The sequence below is a fragment of the Ornithorhynchus anatinus genome, chromosome X5, assembly GCF_004115215.2.
Source record: "Ornithorhynchus anatinus isolate Pmale09 chromosome X5, mOrnAna1.pri.v4, whole genome shotgun sequence".
NCBI classification, from domain to species: domain Eukaryota; kingdom Metazoa; phylum Chordata; class Mammalia; order Monotremata; family Ornithorhynchidae; genus Ornithorhynchus; species Ornithorhynchus anatinus.
Window position 1 is genome coordinate 961,588 of NC_041753.1, and position 20,071 is coordinate 981,658.

General features: G+C 65.2%; 2 protein-coding genes across 3 annotated transcripts; one reads left to right on the forward strand and one right to left on the reverse strand.

The window, feature by feature from the left end:
- Positions 1 to 295: 295 nt before the first annotated feature.
- ADAR (adenosine deaminase RNA specific) lies at positions 296 to 8,534 on the forward strand. Of its 2 annotated transcripts, XM_029055964.2 has the most exons (14): positions 297 to 1,212; positions 1,289 to 1,475; positions 1,909 to 2,048; positions 2,150 to 2,294; positions 2,372 to 2,550; positions 3,361 to 3,517; positions 3,854 to 4,025; positions 4,103 to 4,196; positions 4,922 to 5,041; positions 5,135 to 5,268; positions 6,119 to 6,301; positions 7,158 to 7,270; positions 7,365 to 7,492; positions 7,595 to 8,534. In XM_029055964.2, exons 1-14 carry the CDS (start codon positions 626 to 628, stop codon positions 7,833 to 7,835), a joined length of 2,580 nt encoding a protein of 859 aa, XP_028911797.1. In that variant the 5' UTR covers positions 297 to 625; the 3' UTR covers positions 7,836 to 8,534. The 2 variants fall into 2 exon arrangements, with proteins under 2 accessions (XP_028911798.1, XP_028911797.1); XM_029055965.2 differs by lacking the exons at positions 2,150 to 2,294; positions 2,372 to 2,550 and having other exon boundaries at positions 296 to 1,212.
- Positions 8,535 to 9,795: 1,261 nt separating this feature from the next.
- Positions 9,796 to 15,669, reverse strand: CHRNB2 (cholinergic receptor nicotinic beta 2 subunit). Its single transcript, XM_029054732.2, has 6 exons — positions 15,450 to 15,669; positions 14,176 to 14,321; positions 14,051 to 14,095; positions 12,825 to 12,934; positions 11,499 to 12,336; positions 9,796 to 10,070 (listed from the first exon to the last, which is right to left on the reverse strand). Exons 1-6 carry the CDS (start codon positions 15,511 to 15,513, stop codon positions 9,900 to 9,902), a joined length of 1,374 nt encoding a protein of 457 aa, XP_028910565.1. The 5' UTR covers positions 15,514 to 15,669; the 3' UTR covers positions 9,796 to 9,899.
- Between the last annotated feature and the right edge of the window lie 4,402 nt (positions 15,670 to 20,071).

The window sequence follows — 20,071 nt, forward strand, 5'->3', positions numbered from 1 at the left end:
CCTCCCTCCGGGCCGCGAGCGCCAGGCCAGAGGGTCCCCTCTCGCCCAACTTCACCGACAGCAGATAGATTTCCTGCAGGGGCGGCTCCCGGCGGCCCCCCTCCTCCCCGTCCGTCCGAGCCCGCCGCGACCCTCGCCTCCCCGGGCCCTCCCGAGCCCCCCGCGACCCTCGCCTCCCCGAGCCCGCCCGAGCCCGCGGCTACCCGCGCCATCCCGAGCCCGCCCGAGCCCCCCGCGACCCGCGCCTCCCCGAGCCCACCCGAGCCGGCCGCCACCCGCGCCTCCCCGAGCCCGCCCGAGCCCGCCGCGTCCCGCCGGCCCCGGCCGGTCGCTCTCGGGGTGTCCCGTCGCGGGTCGGGGCCCGGGCTCCCTCAGCGCCGTCTTCGGACGCCTGTCGGTGTCCGACCCGGAGCCGGACGCGTTCCGGCCGCCGGGCGGGCTCGGGCCGGGGGCCTCGGCCGACGCGCGGGACCTCGCCCGGCGCCTGGGGGTCCCCAAGAGGGACGTCAACCGCGCCCTGTACTCCCTGCGTTCCCGGGGCTGCCTGGTCCGGGAGGAGGGAGCCCCCCCGCGCTGGAGGAGGGCCCGCCCCGCCCCCGCTGAGGGCGCCGGCCCACCCGCCGCCATGGCCGAGACCCGGGAGAAGATCTGCGCCCACCTGTTCGGGGCGGGGGCCCTGTCGGCCCTCACCCTGGCCAAGGGCATCGGGCTGACGCGGGCGCGGGACGTCAACCCGGCCCTTTACTACCTGGAGCGCCAGGGCGACGTGTGCCGCGAGGGCCTCACCCAGCCCCGCTGGGCGCTCACCGAGAAGAAGCGCGAGCGCATGTGCATCAAGCGGGAGGCGGCCGCCCCCGCCTCGCCGGGAGCCCCGGCCCCCGCCCCGGGCCTGGAGAACGGGCGGCGGCCGGGGGCCGGCCCCGGGGAAGACGGCGACGCCGGGGCGCCCCCGGCCGCCGAGGACGGCCGCTGGGCCAGCGACGACATCCCCGACAGCCTCAACATGATCCGGCCCCCCGTGGCGGCCGCGGAGCCCCCGGGCTCCATCGCGCAGCTGGGCTTCCCGCCGCCGCCTCAGCCGTCCCCGCTGGAGAAGCTGACCGCCTGCCGCAAGAAGAACCCCGTCAGCGGGCTCATGGAGTTCACCCAGTTCACCTGCCAGCCCTGCGAATTCACCCTCCTGGAGCAGAGCGGGCCCTCGCACGAGCCCCGGTGAGCGGGGGGCGGCCCCGGGGGGCGGCCCCGGGGGCGGGGCCCGGCCGGACGCTGACCGCCGCCTCCCCCGCAGGTTCAAGTTCCAGGCGGTGATCAGCGGCCGGCGCTTCCCCCCGGCCGAGGCCAGCAGCAAGAAGCTGGCCAAGCACGACGCGGCCACGAGGGCGCTGAGGGTCCTCCTGCGCGAGGCGGGGGCCGCCGACGGGGCGGCCGGCGCGGACGGAGGCGGCCCCGGGGAGGAGGAGGAGGAGATGGAGCAGGTGCGGGCGGCCGGCGGGGAGGAGGGGGCGGGGAGGGCCCCCCCCCCCCCCCCCCCCCCCGAGGGGCGCCCGGCCTTCCTTCCGTTCAACCGGGCGACGCGGAAGGACCCGGGTGCTCATCCCGGCTCCGCCGCCTGCCTGCCGGGCCACCTTGGCGGGTCGCTTCTCGGTGCCTCAGTTTCCTCATCTGGAAACCGGGGGTGAGGCCCGCCAGCCCCGCGCGGGACGGGGACCGCGTCCGCCGTGATCCTCTCCTACCTGCCCCGGCGCTCGGGCCGGGGCCGGGGCCCGGCGCCCGACGGATACCGGAGTCGCCGTGACTGTTTGTCGGGCGGCGAGCGTGGGCGGGGCACCGGACCGGGTGCTCGGGAGAGGACGGCGGAACGGTAGACGGGCACGTTCCCTGCCCACAAGGAGCCCTCCTCCCCCGCAGAGCGAGAGCCAGGAGTCCCCGAGGCCGGTGCCCATCATCAACAAGAACCCCATCAGCGTGCTCATGGAGCACGTGCAGAAGGCCGGCGGCACGTGCGAGTTCCGCCTGCTGGCCCAGGAGGGCCCGGCCCACGACCCCAAGTACGTCCGCGGGGGACGGGGACCTGGCGGGAGGGGGGGGGGGGGGGGGGGGGCGGGGGGCGGCCCCTCACCCTCCCGCCTCTCCTCCCCTCCGCCCGCAGGTTCGAGTACTGCGTGATGGTGGGCAGCCGGGTCTTCCCCTCGGCCATCGCCAACAGCAAGAAGGTGGCGAAGCAGATGGCGGCCGAGGCGGCGGTGAAGGCGCTCCAGGACGATCCCGAGGCCGCCGCCGGACCCCCCGAGCCGGTGGGGACGGGCGCCCCTTCGGGGGAGGGGGACGGGACCGGGGGGGACCCCCGCCCTGACCCGCCTCCCTCCGGCAGATGGTCCCGCCGTTGGGCACCCCGCTGTTCGGCGCGGAGAACCAGCCGCGGCGCGTGGGCCAGCTCATCAAGTACCTCAACGCCAACCCCATCAGCGGCCTGTTCGAGTACGCCCGCTCCAGCGGCTTCGCCGCCGAGTTCAAGCTGGTCAACCAGTCGGGGCCCCCCCACGACCCCAAGTGAGTCGGCCGTCCGCCGGCGGGAGGGCGAGGGGTGGCGTGGACGACGCCGGACCGGCGGGGAAACCTTCCCGCCGCGGCGGCGTGGCCCGGCGGACGGGCCGCGGAGCTGGGAGTCAGGAGGTCACGGGTTCTGATCCCCACCCGGCCATTTGTCTGTCGCGTGTCCTTGGGCGAGTCGCTCCCCGTGTCTGCGCCTCAGCGACCCCGCCGGGAAAACGGAGATGAGAGCGTCAGCCCCACGCGGGACAGGGACCGTGTCCCGCCCGTTTGACTTGACTCTCCCCCAGCGCTTAGAACAGTGCTTGTCACATAGTAAGCGCTTAACACGTTCCGTAGTAGTATCACTCCCCGAGTCGAGTCGCTCGTATGGAGCGCCGACTGTGCGCGCGACGCTGCAGTAAGCACTTGGGAGGGGGCGGCGTTCATCCGGTGGTTCGGGGGTGTTCACTGAGCGCTTACGGGGCGCAAAGCACTGTACTGAGCGCTTGGGAGAGTACAATAAAAGAACAGACGCAATGTAACAGACATTCCCTGCCCACAACCAGCTCAAGGGGGAGTCACCAGTGAAGCCGCGGCGGGTCTGGGGGTACAGCTGTGTGGGAGAGGTGGCGAGGGGTCCCCGGGGGGAGAGTATCAAGGGCATTCATTCGGTCGTACTTACCGAGCGCTTACTACGTGCAGAGCGCTGTGCCTGAACGTTCAACTCGGCAGCAGATAAGAGTGGATCCCCGCCCGATAACGGGTTCACAGTCTAAACGGCAGGGGCCGGGACCCTCCTCCCTCTTCCCTCTTCCGTCCACCCGCTAGGTTCATCTACCAGGCCAAGGTCGGAGGTCGCTGGTTCCCGGCGGTCAGCGCGCACAGCAAGAAGCAGGGCAAGCAGGTGGCGGCCGACGCGGCTCTGCGCGTCCTCATCGGGGAGACCGAGATGGAGGAGCGGCGGGGGGCCGCCGGCCTGCCCGAGGTGACCGGGCCCCGGCCCTCGCGGGGGGCGGCGACCACCTCGGGGGGAGACCAGAAGAGAGGCGGCGGGGCCCGGCAGCCGCAGCCCGGGAGGCGGAAGGGCCCGGCTTCCCGTCCCGGCTCCGCCGCTCCTCCGCTGCGCGACCTGGGGCCGGTCCCTTCAGTTCCCCGGGCCTCGGCTCCCTCGCCCGGAAAACGGGGATCGAGACGGGGAGCCCCACGCGGGAGGGAGCGCCCGGGAAGGGCCGGACGGGCGCCGCCGTGCCGTGGGGAGACCGGACGGGGATGTCCCCGGGGGGTGGGCGAGGGCCGGCCCGTGACCCCCGTGACCCCACAGCTCCCATTGGGAGGCAGCACCGTCCACGACCAGATCGCCATGCTGAGCCACAAGTGCTTCAACTCGCTGACGGCCCGCATCCAGCACAGCCTGCTCGGCCGCAAGATCCTGGCCGCCATCGTCATGAAGAAGGGCCCGGCGGACCTGGGGGCCGTGGTCAGCCTGGGGACGGGTAAGGCCGCCGGGCCCCCGGGGGGAGCGGGAAGGGCGTCGCCGGGCCCGACCGACCGCTGGGTCCCTCCCCCCCAGGCAACCGCTGCGTCAAGGGAGGGGAGCTCAGCCTCAAGGGAGAGACGGTCAACGACTGCCACGCCGAGATCATCTCTCGGAGGGGCTTCATCAGGTGAGGGGAGGGGGCCCCCCGGGAGTCGGGAGGACCCGGGTTCCAATCCCTGCTGCCGCGGGACCTCGGGGAAGTCGCCTCACGTCTCTGGGACTCGGTTCCCTCGTCTGGAAGGGGGGGGTTCGGAGCGTGAGCCCCATAAGCCCCCCCCCCCCTTCGTGTCCTCCTCCTCCCTTCCGCGTCGCCCGGGATGCCCCGATCACCTTTGTATCGCCCACAGCGCTCGGCACGGAGTGAGCGCTCGACAGATGCCGTCGTTCCTGCCGTTATTATTCGACATCCCCCCCATCCCGGCCCCACCCCGCTTACGTCCAGTTCCGTCATTTTATCTCTCTTCACGTCTGTCCCCCCTCCTCTAGTCGGTCTGCTCATTGTGGGCAGAGAATGAGCGCCTAGGACAGTGCTCTGCACGTAATAAGCGCTCAGTAAATACGCGCGAAGGAATGAATCTGTTTACTGTTGTGTGGTCCTCCCCCAGGCGCTTAGTACAGTGCTCCGCACACGGTCGGCGCCCAATAAATGCCACCGAACGAACGACGGGGATCGTGTCCAACCTGATTGCCGTCCATCTGCCCCAGCGCTGAGAACAGTGCCTGGCACATAGCGCTTAAGAAGTATAGTGATGATATCACGTGCTTACAAAGTAGCGTAATTTTTAGGGGTTCTGCTGGGGGCGGGGAGCAGCCCCCCGACCCTTGCACGTCCCCCCCCTCCCTCCCGCTCAGGTTCCTGTATAACGAGCTCATGAAGTACGACCCCGCGTCGGGGACGGACAGCATCTTCGAGCCGGCCGAGGGCGGCCGCCTCCAGGTCAAGAGGGGCGTCACCTTTCACCTCTACGTCAGGTGGGCCCGGCGGCGCGGGCGGGTTTCGGGGGGGACCCCCCGGAGGGCCCCCGACGTCCGTGACCGGTCTCCCCCCGTCCCCTCCCCGTGCAGCACGGCGCCCTGCGGGGACGGCGCCCTGTTCGACAAGTCCTGCAGCGACCTCCCGGGCCGGGGCGTGGATGGCCTCCACCAGCCGCTCTTCGAGAATCCCAAACAGGGCAAACTGCGCACCAAAGTGGAGAACGGTGAGACCCTCGGGCCCCCCCCCCCTCCCCCCGCGGCCCAGGTAGAGAGCGGCGTGGCTTCGTGGCGGGGGAACCCGGGCCTGGGCGTCAGAAGGACCCCGGTTCTAATCCTGGCTCCGCCGCGGCGTCTCGACCGATTCACGGCGCTTTTCCGGCCCTCACTTCTTCCTTCCTGGGTAAAATGGGGATCTGAAACGGCGTGGCTCAGTGGATCAGTCGCGGGCCTGGCAGTCGGGAGGTCACGGGTTCTCATCCCGGCTCCGCCGCTTGTCAGCTGCGTGACTATAGGCAAGTCGCTTCACCTCTCTGTGCCTCAGTTGCCTCCTCTGTAAAATGGGGATGAAGACTGGGAGCCTCTCGGGGGGGCGACCTGATTACCCCGTGACTACCCCAGCGCTTAAAACAGTGCTCGGCACATAGCGCTTAACAGATACCGACATTATCGTTATTATCCCGGCCCCGCCACTCGCCCGCTCTGTGACCTTGGGCAAGTCACTTCCCTGCCCCGGGCCTCAGTTCCCTCATCTGTGGGAAAAAAAGGGGTCAAGACTGTGAGCCCCACGTGGGACGGGGACCGTGTCCCACCCCGTCAACCGTCGTATCTATTTAGAACGGTGCCGGGCGCATATTAAGTACTTAACGGATAGCGTCGTCGTCATTATTAAGGGCGTGAGCCTCATTAAGAGCATTCATTCATTTAGCGAGCGCCTGCCGTGTGCAGAGCACTGTATTAAGCGCTTGAGTATTAGGAGTTAGAGCCGCTGACGGCCGCCCTCCCCCACCCCCGACTGTGGGGGCGGGGGGCAGCCCGGCGGGGGTCGAGCCGCGCATCCCGTGCGTGTGCCCACAGGCGAGGGCACCATCCCGGTGGAGTCGAGCGCCATCGTGCCGACGTGGGACGGCATCCAGCACGGCGAGAGGTTACGCACCATGTCCTGCAGCGACAAGATCCTGCGCTGGAACGTCCTGGGCCTGCAGGGAGCCATGCTCACCCACTTCCTGCAGCCCATCTATCTCACCTCCATCACACTCGGTCAGGGCCCGTCGGGGGGGACGGGGGCGGCGGGGTCTCAGAGAAGCGGCACGGCGTAGCGGCTGGAGCCCGGGCCTGGGAGTCGGAGGGTCCCGGGTTCTAATGCCGGCTCCGCCGCCCGTCTGCTGCGTGACCTTGGGCCGGTCGCTTCTCTGTCTGGGCCTCAGTTACCTCGTCTGTAAAGTGGGGGCTGAGACGGGGAGCGCCACGTGAGACGGGGACTGTGTCCAACCCGATCTGCTGGCATCCACCCCGGCAGTCAGTACAGTGTCTGGCACGTAGTTGAGCGCTTACCGAATACCGGTATTATTATTACTAACGCCTTGAGAAGCCCCGTGCGGAGCGGCAAGAGCCCGGGAGTCAGAAGGTCGTGGGTTCCAATCCCCACTTGTCTGCGGTGGGACCTCGGGCGTGTCGCTTCGCTTCTGGGCCTCAGTTCCCTCGCCTCACACGCTCAACAGATACCACTAAAAAAAATATAGCGAACGCTTAAATTCCATTAAAAAACCACAACAGAAAAAGCACTGTGCTCAGACAGAAGATTACCAGGTGGGGGACAGTCACCGTTCCAGGGAAACAGGGCCCCGGGTGGGATCTCTGCTGGGGCGACCTGCAGTCATTCAGTCGTATTTATCGAGCCCTTACCGTGCGCAAAGCACCGTACTGAACGCTTGGGAGAGGGCCCGTAGGGCAGGATTAGCAGCCGCGATCCCGCCCGCGACGAGCTGACGGTCGAGGGAACGGTCTCCCGGCCGCCTTGGGCTGCCGGGGCCGGGAGCGGGGGGACGCGAGGAGGGGCGGAGCGGATGATCCGTGAGGGCTGGGCGGTGACGGTGGGCATCCCTGTCTCCCCCAGGCTACTTGTACAGTCAGGGTCACCTGACCCGGGCCCTGTGCTGCCGCATGGCGAGAGAAGGGAGCGGGTTTCCCGAGGGGCTCCGGCCCCCCTACGCCCTCAACCACCCCAAGGTACCGCCCGCGGGGAGGGCGGCGGGCAGGAGGGGTTGCCCGGGGCCGCCCGGACCCTCCGTCCACCCTCCCTCCGTCCCTCTCTCGAGCGTAGGTGGGCCGGGTGAGCGTGTACGACTCGACGCGGCAGACGGGCAAGACCAAGGAGTCCAGCGTCAACTGGTGCCTGGCCGACGGCACCGAGGTCGAGGTCCTGGACGGCACCAAGGGCAAAGTGGACGGGTCGGTCCGACGGCGGGTCTCCCCCCGGTCGGGGGGGGGGCGGGGGGGGGCGGGACCGGCGGGGACGGGGGCGCTGACGGAGGCCCCCGTCCCCGCATCCAGGCCCCAGCTGGAGGTGTCCCGCGTGTCGAAGCGCAACCTCTTCGCCCTGTTCCGCCAGCTGAGCGCGCAGGCCAAGCGCGCGGACCTGCTGGCCTTCGCCTCCTACGCGGAGGCCAAGGGGGCGGCCCGGGCCTACCAGGTGGCCCGTGACTACTTCGTGCAGGGCCTGGAGGAGCTGGGCTACGGCAGCTGGATCGGCAAGCCGCAGGAGGAGAAGAGCTTCGCGCCCGAGGACCCGTAGCCGCGCCCCGCCGGACCCCCGGCCCGGGGGCCTCCGCGGCGGCTCCGGGCCTCGCCCCGTCGGACGGACACGGGACCGGGGACGGGGAGGGGGCGGGCCGGCGGGGAGCCGGCGAGCCCCGCGGGTGCCCGGAGCACGTGCGTCGGGCGGTCCCGCCGTGCATGTCCTCGGTCGGAGCCCCCGGCCCGGCTCGCCCCCTTCTCTCCCCCCTCGCTCGGGCCCCCGAGTCTCCAAACCATTCCCCGCCCCCACCCACCCCCCGAAAAACGTAGTCCCCCACGCAGCCCTTGACCCCGTCCCCGCCGTCTGGGCCGGGGCCACCCGTGCTTTCCGGGGGCCTGGGGGAGGCGAGACCCTGCATGGCAGGAGGGGAGGGGAGAGGGTGATCCTGACCTCGCAGCCCTGATTTCTGAGTTTTAGTCGTCTTCCACCCCCCCCCCCCTTTTTTAATTATGGTTATGATTTTAAAGAAATGATCGGCCGTGGTCCGAGCGCTCGCTCCCACCTGACCGGGGAACGGCGGGGAGAAGCGTAGCGTAAATGACCCTCCGTCGCGGGAGACCCCCCCCCCCCCATCCCAGACCCCACGTCGACCCCCATTTTGTAACTGCTTTCGCAGACACCCCCCCCCCCCCCCAGGGCTTCCGGCAACCGAAGACACATTCCGCAGATGAAATAAATTCTCCCTTTTTTTCTGTAGCGACCTCCCCCCACCCCACCTTCCCCTCCCACCCGACTGCCGACACCGCCGGCCCCTAGGGTGGGGGGCGGGGGGCTTCTGGGCTCCCACGTGCGGGCGGTGACTTCGGACCGTGGTACGGGGGCGCGTGGGCAGATCCGGCCACGGGGCGAGGGGTGGGTCACACGGAGCCCAGAGGGGATTTTATCAGCGCTTCCGTCCTTAGTAATAACGGCGGTATTGGTTGAGCGCGTACTGCGCGCCGAGCGCTGTGGTGGATGGAAGGTAATGGGGTCGGACGCCGTCCGCGTCCCGCCCGGCGCTCACGGTCTCCGTCCCCGTTTTGCAGATGAGGGAACCGAGGCCCGGAGGAGTGACGCGACCTGCCCAGAGTCACCCGGCGGCCGTGGCACAGGGGTCCCCCTCCCCTCCGCCCCCCACCTCCGGGAGGGCGACCCCTCGGGTAAAGAAGAGACGAGCGAGTGTCCGTCGGGGTTTATTCCACAGGGATGGGGGAAGGGGCGCTGGGGCAGAAGTGGAGGGGTTAGGAGGATGGGGAGAGCGGGGGGCAAGTCTCAGCCGGAAGGCAAAGCGGAGGCGGGGAAGGGGCCTGCCCCGTCCAAGGCCGGGACCACACGCGTCCCAGATCTTGTGTGCGTGTGCAAGCGTGTGCGCCTTGGGTCTCCACGGAGTGGGGGTCGCGTCCCATCCCGCCCCTTGGTGTCGAGCGGGGGTCGCCGGTCAAGATCGACCGGGTCCGGGGGTGCTGAGGAGGAAGGACCCCCCCCCCCCCCCCCGGGGGCATCCGGCCCGGAGAGGAGAAAGCCGGGGAGGGCGTCCCGGTCTGGTGAGGAGGGAGTGGGTGCGATGTCTGCCCGGTGGAAGGCAGGGGGCTGGACCGGATGACCCCTAGAGGTCTTTCCCCCGGCTCCCTGGTCTGGGTCGTGCACGGTGCGGGGAGGTGGGGGCGGTCAGATCGGTCTGAGGAAGCCGAGGGAGTGGGAGACCCCTCCCCGGACATTGATTTTTGGATCGGAGACCTCTGGGACTTGAACGTCTCCCTACCTTCGGCTCCCTTCAGTGGGAGGAGCGGGGTGCTCTGGGCAGGGCGGACCCTTCCTCTCCCCTGTCCATCCCTGACTCTCCCTAGTGACCCAGGTTGACCATCCCACGCCCCGACTCGACTCAGTGACCCGGCGCTGAAGCGCGGACCGTCCCACGCCCATCTCTTCTCCATCCCTGTCTCTCCCCCAGTGACCCCACACTGACCATCCCCCCCCCCCCCCGGGACCCAGCACGGCCTGTTCCTTCGTGGATCTGACCACCCCCGTGACCTGCCGATGTCTGAGACTGGACCCCCCCCGGGGGTGGGTGGGTGCGGGGCTTCATTCGCCGGGGGCCGGGGGGGCCGGGGCCAGCAGGCTGTGGGCCGTGTAGTTCTGGAGGAAGAGGGGCTGTAGGAACATGCCCACGGTGCCGAACACGCAGACGAACACAAAGATCCACAGGAACAGGCGGTCGATCACCATGGCGACGTATTTCCAGTCCTCGCTCACCTGCGGGGGACAAGGAGAGGGAGCTGTGGTCCTAACCCAAGGAGCCGGGAAGCGACGGAAGGATGAGAATTGGGGGGAAAAAAAAAAATGGTTCGGAAGAATTTTGCAGAACGATGTGGGAGGATCGCGTGGCGTAGCCACTAGAGCCCGGGCCCGGGAGTCAGAGGTGGTGGATTCTAATCCCGCCTCCGCTGCTGGGACCTTGGGCGAGTCACCTCACTCCTCTGGGCCTCGGTTGCCTCGTCTGGAAAAGGGGGATTGAGCCTGGAGGCCCCAGGTGGGACAGGGACCGTCCAACTCGTTCGTTCACTCGATCCTATTTGTTGAGCAATTACGGTGGGCAGAGCACCGCACTAAGCGCTTGGCAGGTACAATTGGGCAACAGATGGAGACGATCCCTACCCAACAACGGGCTCGTACCCACCCCAGCGCTTAGTACAGTGCCCGGTCGGTGCTATAATCATAATTACTCTATACGGGGCGGCCGCAGAAAGGGCCCCCACCCCACGGGATGAGGAAACTGGTCTGCCCGGTTGGTTCCCGGTCTCCCCGACGTTTTCTGGGATGAGCGGGATTTCGAGTGGAGCGGCCCCCTCCCCCTCAGACATCCCACGTCCCCCCTCTGGCCCCCTACTCCCACCCCACGGGAGAAGCAGCGTGGCCCGGCGGGGAAAGCACAGGCCTGAGAGTCAGAGGGACCTGGGTTCCAATCCCGGCTCTGCCCCTCGGTCTGCCGCGTGACCGTGGGCAAGTCACTTCTCCGGGCCTCCGTTCCCTCATCGGGAAATGGGGGGTGAAGAGTGTGAGCCCCAGGTGGGGCGGGGCCGGTGTCCGGTCCGATTGATCGGCCTCTACCCCGGCGCTCGGGATAATAATAACGGCATTCGTCGAGCGCTTACGCTGTGCTAAGCGCCGGAGGGGGATACAAGGCGATGAGGTGGGGGCTCCCGGTCTTCAGCCCCATTTTCCAGATGAGGTCACTGCGGCCCAGAGGAGCGAAGTGACTTGCGCGAGGTCACCCGGCCGCCACGTGGATAATAATAAGGATAATGGCGGTATTTGTTGAGCGCTTACTATGTGCAGAGCACTGTTCTAAGCGCTGGGGTAGACACAGGGGAATCAGGTCGTCCCACGTGGGGCTCACGGTCTTCATCCTTTTGCAGATGAGGTACCTGAGGCACAGAGCAGTGAAGTGACTCGCCCACAGTCACACAGCTGACAGGTGGCAGAGCCGGGATTCGAACTCACGAGCTCTGACTCCAAAACCCAGGCTCTTTCCACTGAGCCACGCTGCTTCTCGAACCCAGGACCTCCGTCCCCTGAGCCGGGCACCGCGACGCGGGTTTTCTCGCTACGACGGGGGTCCGGAGGAGCGGGAACGGCGTGGCCCCCCCACCCCCACCCCCCTCCCGCCGCCTGGTCACTCACGCTCCGGTGGTCGTCCTCGCCTTTCATGTGGCTGGCGATGAAGCGGACCCCGTCCACCGCCTCCCCCAGGCCCCCGCAGGGGCAAGGCCGTCGGCCCGGCTCCCCCCCGGGCGGGCCGGGGGTCCCCTCCGGCCGGTGGCCCCGAGCCGGGGGTCGCATGAAGAGCAGGGCGGGCAGCCGCTCCAGGAACAAGGCCCGGACCCAGGGGGCCATGGCGTGGGTGGCCGGAGAGCGGTGGTGGACGTTGAGCACGCAGACGCTGGTCACGATGGAGAAGGTGACGAGGACCATGGTGAACATGAGGTACTTGCCCACCAAGGGCACGTCGAGCGAGGTGGGCGGCACGATCTTGGAGATGAGCAGCAGGAAGACGGTGAGGGCCAGCAGGACGGAGATGCAGAGGGTCATCTTCTCGCCGCAGTCCGAGGGCAGGTAGAAGACCAGGATGGCCAGGCTGGTGATGAGGACGCAGGGCACGATGAGGTTGATGGTGTAGAAGAGCGGCTTGCGGCGGATGACGAAGTCGTAGGTGATGTCCACGTAGGCCGCGGGGCCCGGGCCCGCGTGGCGCCGCCCGGGCAGGGCCACGATGTCCCACTCGCCGCTGGGCGTGAAGTCGTCCAGGCTGGCCGCCTCGCTCTTCAGCACCAGGTCCATCTCGCGCCCGTCGTAGGTCCAGGAGCGGAATTTCAGGGTGCAGTTCTGCTGGTCGAAGGGGAAGTGGCGGACCTCGATGCGGCAGGCGCTCTTGTAGATGGCCGGGGGCAGCCAGAAGATGGACCCGTCGTGGGACACCACCGCGTTGGAGTAGAAGGACACCTCGTACACGCCGTCCGCGCTGTCCGCCGCCCGCCGCGGTCGCCGGGAGGGACGCGGAGGGGAGACAGAGGCGGACGGCTGGGGGTCAACCCGGCCAGTCCCCTGCCTCCGCGCCCCGCCCGCTACAGCCGGCGGGGACGGACGGAACGGGGGCTTCCCGCCGTGTGGGTCTGGGGGCTGAAACGGGGAGCCGGGAGAGAGGGGTCGGGGGGGGGGGGGCGGAGACACCTCTCTTCGCCTCTCGGGCCCGGTCTCCCGTCGGGCCTGGTCCGTCCGGTCTCACCCCCTCGGCCCGGACTCGCCCCTCCGACCGTCCGGCCTCACCCCTCGGCCTGTCCAGATCGACCCCCTCCATCCACCCGGCCGTTCGTCGTCGTCCCCCCCCCCCCGTCCGTGCGGGTCCCGGTCATCCCGGCCCCCCCCGCCCCGCCCCATCCCCGCTCCCCGTCCTTCCCCGAATAGGTTGGAGGAGGGCGACCGGGGCCCCGTCGTCCGCCAGGCCCCTACTTGTTATAGAGGACAACGTCCGGCAGCCAGATGTGTTTGGACGGCAGCCGGACTTTCTTCATGTTGTCGAACTCCTCCGGCTTCCAGGTGAGGCGGTAGTCTTCCCACTCCTGGGGGGGGGGCGGTGGGGGTAAGAATGATAATAAGGATGGTGTCCGAGACGCCCTCGCTCTGCCCCAAGCGCCGTCCTAAGCGCTGGGGGAGAGACGGGGTCGTCGGGTCGTCCCCCGGCGGCTCCCGAGGTCCGGAGAAGTGAACTGACTGGCCCAAGGTCACCCGGCTGACGGGCGCCCGAGTCGGGATTAGAACCCACGACCTCTGACTCCCCAGCCCGGGCGCTTTCCACTGAGTCACGGGGGGGGGGGCGAGGGGACGGGCCCAGGGGGGCAGGTGATAAGAGGCAGGGGTCCAGGCTGAGAGGGGGAGGGGGGCTTTCCGGGTGATGGGGGAGCGGCGGGGAGCATTTTTTTTGAAAATGGTTATTTGTTAAGCGCTCACTACGTGCCAGGCACTGTAGTAAACACCGTAGATACGGGTTGGACGGAGTCCGTGTCCAAGTGGGGCCTATTTTACAGGTGAGGTTACCGAGGCAGGCACGGACTCGGCCAAGGTCACACAGCGGACAAGTGACGGAGCTGGGATTAGCCATCCTGGGGGGTGGGGGGCACCTCAATCGGTCAATGGTATTTATTGGGCGCCCTCTGCGTGCACAGCACTGGACTAAGCGCTGGGGAGAGGACAACAGAACGTTATACGAGATACGTTCCCGCCCTCAACGCGTCTGGACAGGGAGTCAGACCCGAATAGAAATAATCGACGGATAGACATGAAGCGGCGTGGCCTAGTGGCTACGGCACGGGTCTGGAGGTCAGACGGTCATGGGTTCTAATCGCGGCTCGGCCACTCGCCTGCCGTGGGACCTCGGGCGAGTCACTTCCCTTCGCTCGGCCTCGGTTCCCGCGTCTGGAAATGGGGTCCGAGCCCGGGAGCCCCACGTGGGACGGGGACCGAGTCCCACCCGATTTGCCGGTGGCCCCGCCCTCCCGGCGCTCAGTACGGTGCCTGGCACCTAGTGGGCGCCTCCCAAGCGCCCCAGATATGGACGTAGGTGCGGTGGGGCTGGGAGGGGGGATGCCTAAAGGGAGCGGGGGGAGAGGAAAGGAGGGCTCGGGCAGGGAAGGCCTCCTGGAGGAGGGGCGGGGGGGACCGCTGCGGAGGTCACCGACCTGGGTCAGCCAGACGTTGGTGGTCATGATCTGCTCCCTCTCGTGCTGCAACAGAGGGGGTCCGCTGAGAACCAGACGCCCCCTCCCCTCCCCAGCCGACCCCCTCCCCCGGCCCCGGGACTGACCACGCTGATGAGCTGAGCCAGGGAGACCATGAGCTGCACGGTGACCAGCTGGGAGCCGTTGGCCGCAGGCCGGATGAGCTTGTTGTAGCGGGAGGGGTCCAGCAGATGTTCCACCAGCCGCTCCTCCGTGGCCGTCGGCAGGGCCCCTGGACGCCGGACACCGGGGCTCAGGCCCCTTCCCCGACCCCGCCGACCACCCCCACCGAGGAGGGGGAGGCTGAGGATGCCCTCGTTAAGACCCGTTAAGCGCTGACTCTGTGCCAAGCACAAGTCAGTCGGGTCCCTGTCCCGCCTGGGGCTCACGCTCTTCATCCCCGTTTCCCGGGTGAGGTCACCGAGGCCCGGAGAAGTGAAGTGGACTCGCCCAAGGTCACACGGCGGACTGGTCGAGGACTCCGGATCCCTCCGACTCCCAGGCCCGGGCTCTAGCCGCCAGGCCACGCTGCCTCTCCCTCCCTCAGGGATGGGGCACTGTTTATTGCTGTACCGTTCTCTCCCGGCGCTTAGTACGGTGCCCTGCACGCAGGAGGCGCTTCCTAAATAGGACTGAATGATCACCGGCTGGGGGTCCCGGGGAGGGGACGAGGAGGGCGACCTGTCCAACCTCCTCCCCGCCCCCCCCCCGTCCTCCCCATCCCCCCCCCCCAAGCCTGGATATCCGTCTCCGTTCCCCTAGACCGTTGTGGGCAGGGATTTAGGGCCGAATGGTTCAGTACAGTGCTCTGCACCCAGTAAGCGCTCGATAAACACGACCGAACGAATGACCGATTGAAGGAATGGTACCGTGCTCGGCACAGCGCTTAGGTCGAGATCCGTCCTTTATTCATTTCTCTTCCCGTCTGTCCGCCCGCCCCCGGCTCCCCGAGGGCCGGAGATGTGTCCGTCCCCTCCCGAGCGCTTAGTACAGTGCTCTGCACGCAGCGAGCGCTCAACAGAGACCCCGGAACGAATGAATGGACGGCCGGCGCTCGATAAATAGGACCGAATGAACGATCGCAGCTTAGGCAGGGGAGGAGGGGGATGGGGGAGACCCCCCTCGGCTGCTCGGGACCCCTCCCCTTTTTCTCCCCCTCTCTGGAGATGTGCGTGCGTGTCGAGGAGCGGGTCCGCTTTCCCTCCCGGGGCCCACGCCGTGGTGGGGATGCGCGGTCACCCTCCCGTCCCGCCCCGGGCGCCCCCCTCCCCAAATCCCTCTCCCCCTCCTCCCTCTCCCACAGGACCCTTCCCCCCCCCCTCCCGCCCCCCGTTTGCCCCCTCCCCATCCCGGCCCCTACCTGGGAGCAGCGACAGGAGGCCGAGGCCCAGAAGCAGCGCCCCCTGAGCCCCAGGCCCCCCCATCTTTCCCGCCGAGGGCGCCCCCACACCCGACCACCCCTCTCCCTGCCCCTGCCGGGGGTGGCCCGGCCTCCGAGCCGCTGTCCACAGTCCTGGACCTTCCTCCTCCTCCTCCTCCTCCTCCTCCGGCTCCGGCGGCTGCGGCGGTGGGGAGGGGGGAGAGGGGAGGAGCCCGGCCGGAAGGAGGAGCCTCGCCTCTCCGGGGGTCTCCGCCTATTTGGGCAGTGGGAGGGGGAGAGAGAGTGTGTGTGTGTGTGTGTGTGTTTGGGGGGAGGGGGTCTCGGCTGGGGAGGGGGCGGAGGGCGGCGCAGCGGCCGATGTAGGTCAGACCTGGTTTCAAGCAGGGGAGGGGCCGGACCCCCGCGTCTCCCCCCCCCCCCATCACCTCCGGGGACCCCGGGAGGAGGGGAGGGGTCCCGCAGGGCCCCCCCACCCCTCCATCACCACGGTTGCCGTGGAAGGGGCGGGTGGCAGGGCCCCGGCACTCTTCTCTCCGCGAGGGAAGTAGGGGAGGGGGTTATCTCACCCACCCCCATCTCTGGGTAACCTGGGGAAGGGGGGTTTCCCGCCCATCCCATCTCTGGGTAGCCTGGGGAGGGGGTTATCCCGCCCACCCCCATCTCTGGATCACCTGGGGAGGGGGTTACCCCGCCCACCCCCATCTCTGGGTAGCCGGGGGAGGGGGTCATCCCTCCCAACCCCACCTCTGGGTCACCTGGGGAGGGAATTATCCCGCCACAATTCCTCCTGCTGTGTCCGAGGAGGGGGGGTGGAGGGTGGGAGGGGGCGTTGAGAGCGGCGGCATCGTCCCCTTCAGAGAGGCCTAATGGATCAACCACGGGGCCGGGAGTCAGAAAGACCTGGGTTCTAATCCGCCCCTCGTCTGCTGCGTGGTCTCGGACAAGTCGCCTCACTCCTCAGTTACCTCATCGGTAAAATGGGGACTCAGACTGTGAGCCCCGTGTGGGACCGGGCCTGGGTCCAACCCGATTACCTTGTGTCTGCCCCAGCGTCTAAGACAGTGCCTGGCACGTAGTCAGCACGTGGCCTAGCGGAAAGATCACGGGTCTGGGGATCCCGGCTGCGCCACTTGGCTGCTGGGTGACCTCGGGCGAGTCACTTGGCCTCTCGTCGCCTCGGCGACCTCATCTGTAAAACGGGGATTGAGGTTGTGAGCCCCAGGTGGGACAGGGACCGTGTCCGTCCCGATTTGCTTAGTCCTGTGTCCGCCCCAGTGCTCAGTGCAGTGCCTGGCACGTAGTAAGCACTTAATAATAATGACGACGATGGCGTTTGTTAAGCTCTTATTATGTGCAGACCACTGTTCTAAGCGCTGGGGAGGATACAGGGTGATCGGGTTGTCCCACGTGGGGCTCACCGTGTCTTCATCCCCATTTTCCAGACGGGGTCACTGAGGCCCAGAGAAGCTAAGTCACTGGCCTCAAGTCACACAGCTGACAAGTGAGCCGGAAACTTCAATACGACCCTGATTCTTCTTCTTCTTATTTTTAGAAGGATCTGGGTTCTAATCCAGGCTTCGCCACTTGTCCGCTAGGCGAACTTGGGCAAGTCACTGAACTCGTCTGGGCCTCCGTTCCCTCATCTGGAAAATAATAATAAATAATAATAATAATAATAATAATAATAATAATAATAATAATGTTGGTGGGTGTTAAGCGCTTATTATGTGCAGAGCACTGTTCTAAGCTCTGGGGTAGATCAGGTTGTCCCACGTGGGGCTCCCAGCTTTAATCCCCATTTGACAGATGAGGGAACTGAGGCCCAGAGAAGTGAAGTGACCGGCCCACAGTCACCCAGCTGACAGAGGGCAGAGCCGGGATTCGAAAATGAGGATCGACCGTAAACCCTAGTGTGAGACAGGGACGGTGCCCAACACGATTTGCTTGCATCCACCCCAGCGCTTAGTGCAGTGCCCGACACGGAGTAAGCAATTGACAACCCCCCCCCCAATTTTTATGATTAATAACGGATAATTAGAGAAGCAGCGTGGCTCAGTGGAAAGAGCCCGGGCTTAGGAGTCAGAGGTCATGGGTTCTAATCCCGGCTCTGCCACCTGTCAGCTGGGTGACTTTGGGCAAGTCACTTCACTTCTCGGTGCCTCAGTTACCTCATCTGGAAAATGGGGATTACGACGGTGAGCCCCAGGTGGGACAACCCGATTAACCTGTACCTCCCCAGCGTTTAGAACAGTGATCGGCACATAGTAAGCACATAACAAATACCAACATTATTATTATTATTATTATTATACAATTATTATCATTCAGCACCAGGGGCGGGCGGCCGAAACGGATACTGCAGCTCCGTCTCCCACCTCGGCGCTCGAGTTTGGTTTTCGGCAGCCTGGGCTCAGGATGGGCAGGGGGCCAAAGTGGGGAAATGATATTAATAATAATAACAATAATAATAATAATAATAATAATGATGATAACGGTATTTGTTAAGCGCTTACTATGTGCCGAGCACTGTTCTAAGCGCTGGGGGAGATACAGGGTCATCAGGTTCATTCATTTATTCCATCGTATTTATTGAACGCTTACTATGTGCACAGCACTGTACTAAGCGCTTGGAAGGGACAATTCGGCAACAGATAGAGACGATCCCTGCCCATCGACGGGCTCACAGTCTAATCGGGGGAGGCAGACGGACGAAAACAAGACAACTTCATCGCGATAAATAGAATTTAAGGGGACGGACACCTCATTAACAAAATAAATAGAGTAATAAAAATATAAGACAAATGAGCACAGTGCTGAGGGGAGGGGAAGGGAGACGGGGAGGAGCAGAGGGTTGTCCCACGTGGGGCTCACAGCCTTCATCCCCATTTTAATAGTACTACTAATAATAACGTTGGTATTTCTTAAGCGTTTACTATGTGCTGAGCACTGTTCTAAGCGCTGGGGGAGATACAGGGTCATCGGGTGGTCCCACGTGGGGGTCCCAGTCGTCTCCATCCCCATCTTACAGATGAGGGAACTGAGGCCCAGAGAAGTGAAGTGACTTCCCCAAAGTGACATAGCTGACAGGTGGCGGGGGCGGGATTAGAACCCATGACCTCTGAAGAAGTAGAAGGACGAGGAGGAGGAAAAGGAGAAGGAGGAGAAGGAGGAGGAGAAGAAAAAAAGACAAGATGAAGAAGGAGGAGGAGGAGGAGGAGAAAGAGGAGAAGAAGAAGAAGAGAGGAGAAGGAGGAGGAGGAGAAGAAGGAGGAGGAGGAAGAGGAGGAGGAGGAGGAGAAGAAGATTGAGAAGGAAGAGAAGAAGAAGAATTCGTTAAGAGCTTACTATGTGCCAGACACTGTTCTAAACGCTGGGGTGGACACAAACAAATGACGTTGGACACAGTCCCTGTCCAACGAGGGGCTCACAGTCCCAAACCCCGTTTTACAGACGAGGTAACCGAAGCCCAGAGAAGTGAAGCGACTTGCCCAAGGTCACACAGCAGACAAGTGGAGGAGGCAGAATTAGAACCCACAACCTTCTAAGTCCTACGCTCGGGCTCTCTCCACTAGGCCATGCTGCTTCTGCATGTGTTGTGGGGGGGGGGTTGGGGGGGGGCTCTCAGACTGAACTTTGGGAGATAATAATAATAATAGTAATAATGATGATGGTATTTGTTAAACGCTTACTATGTGCCATGTAATGTTATAAGCACTGGGGTAGATTCAAGATAATCAGGTAAGACCTGTGTCTGTCCCACGTGGGGCTCCCAGTCTTCATCCCCATTTTCCCGATGAGGGAACCGAGGCCCAGAGAAGTGAAGTGACTTGCCCAAGGTCCCACAGCAGACCAGTGGCAGAGCTGGGCAGCGAGGCCCAGTGGAAAGAGCAAGGGCTTGGGAGTCAGAGGATGTGGGTTCTAATCCTACCTCCGCCACGTGTCTGTTGTGTGACCTTGGGTAAGTCACTTTCACTTGTCCGGGCCTCGGTTACCTCATCTGTCAAATGGGGATTAAAAGTGGGAGCCCCCCGTGGGACAACCTGATTGCCCCGTAATAATAATAATGGTATTTGTTAAGGATTTACTATGTGCCAAGCACTGTTCTAAGCGCTGGGATAGATGCAAGGTAATCACGTTGTCACCCGTGGGGCTCACAGTTTTAATCTTAGACAAGTAGGGTGGTTTAGTGGAAAGAGCTTGGACTTGGGAGTCAGAGGTCATGGGTTCTCATCCCGGCTCCGTCACTTATCAGCTGTGTGATTTTGGGTAAATCACTTCACTTCTCTGGGCCTCAGTTATGCCATCTGTAAAATGGGGATTAAGACTGGGAGCCCCACGGGGGGACAACCTGATTATCTTCTATCTACTCCAGTGCTTAGAACAGTGTTTGGCACATGGTAAGTGCTTAAAAAACACCATCATCATCATTATTAATCAGCCTGATTACCTTGTATCTACCGCGGCGGTTAGAATAGTGCTATGGCACATAGTAAGTTCTTTACAAATACCATTTTTATTATTATTACTAATCCCCATTTTCCAGACGAGGTTACTGAGGCCCAGAGAAGTGAAGCGACTTCAATCATTCATTCAGTCGTATC

Bases quoted from the DNA above. Each gene is read 5' to 3' on its own strand.
- ADAR (XM_029055964.2), top strand. From the start codon at position 626: ATGGCCGAGACCCGGGAGAAGATCTGCGCCCACCTGTTCGGGGCGGGG. The intron at 1,476-1,908 runs GTGCGGGCGGCC...CCTCCCCCGCAG, and splicing joins AGGAGGAGGAGATGGAGCAG to AGCGAGAGCCAGGAGTCCCC. The intron at 2,295-2,371 runs GTGGGGACGGGC...TCCCTCCGGCAG, and splicing joins CCGCCGGACCCCCCGAGCCG to ATGGTCCCGCCGTTGGGCAC.
- CHRNB2 (XM_029054732.2), bottom strand. From the start codon at position 15,513: ATGGGGGGGCCTGGGGCTCAGGGGGCGCTGCTTCTGGGCCTCGGCCTC. The intron at 12,935-14,050 runs GTCGGTGACCTC...CCCCCCCCCCAG, and splicing joins CCAACGTCTGGCTGACCCAG to GAGTGGGAAGACTACCGCCT. The intron at 12,337-12,824 runs GTAGGGGCCTGG...GGCGGCGGACAG, and splicing joins GACGTTGTCCTCTATAACAA to CGCGGACGGCGTGTACGAGG.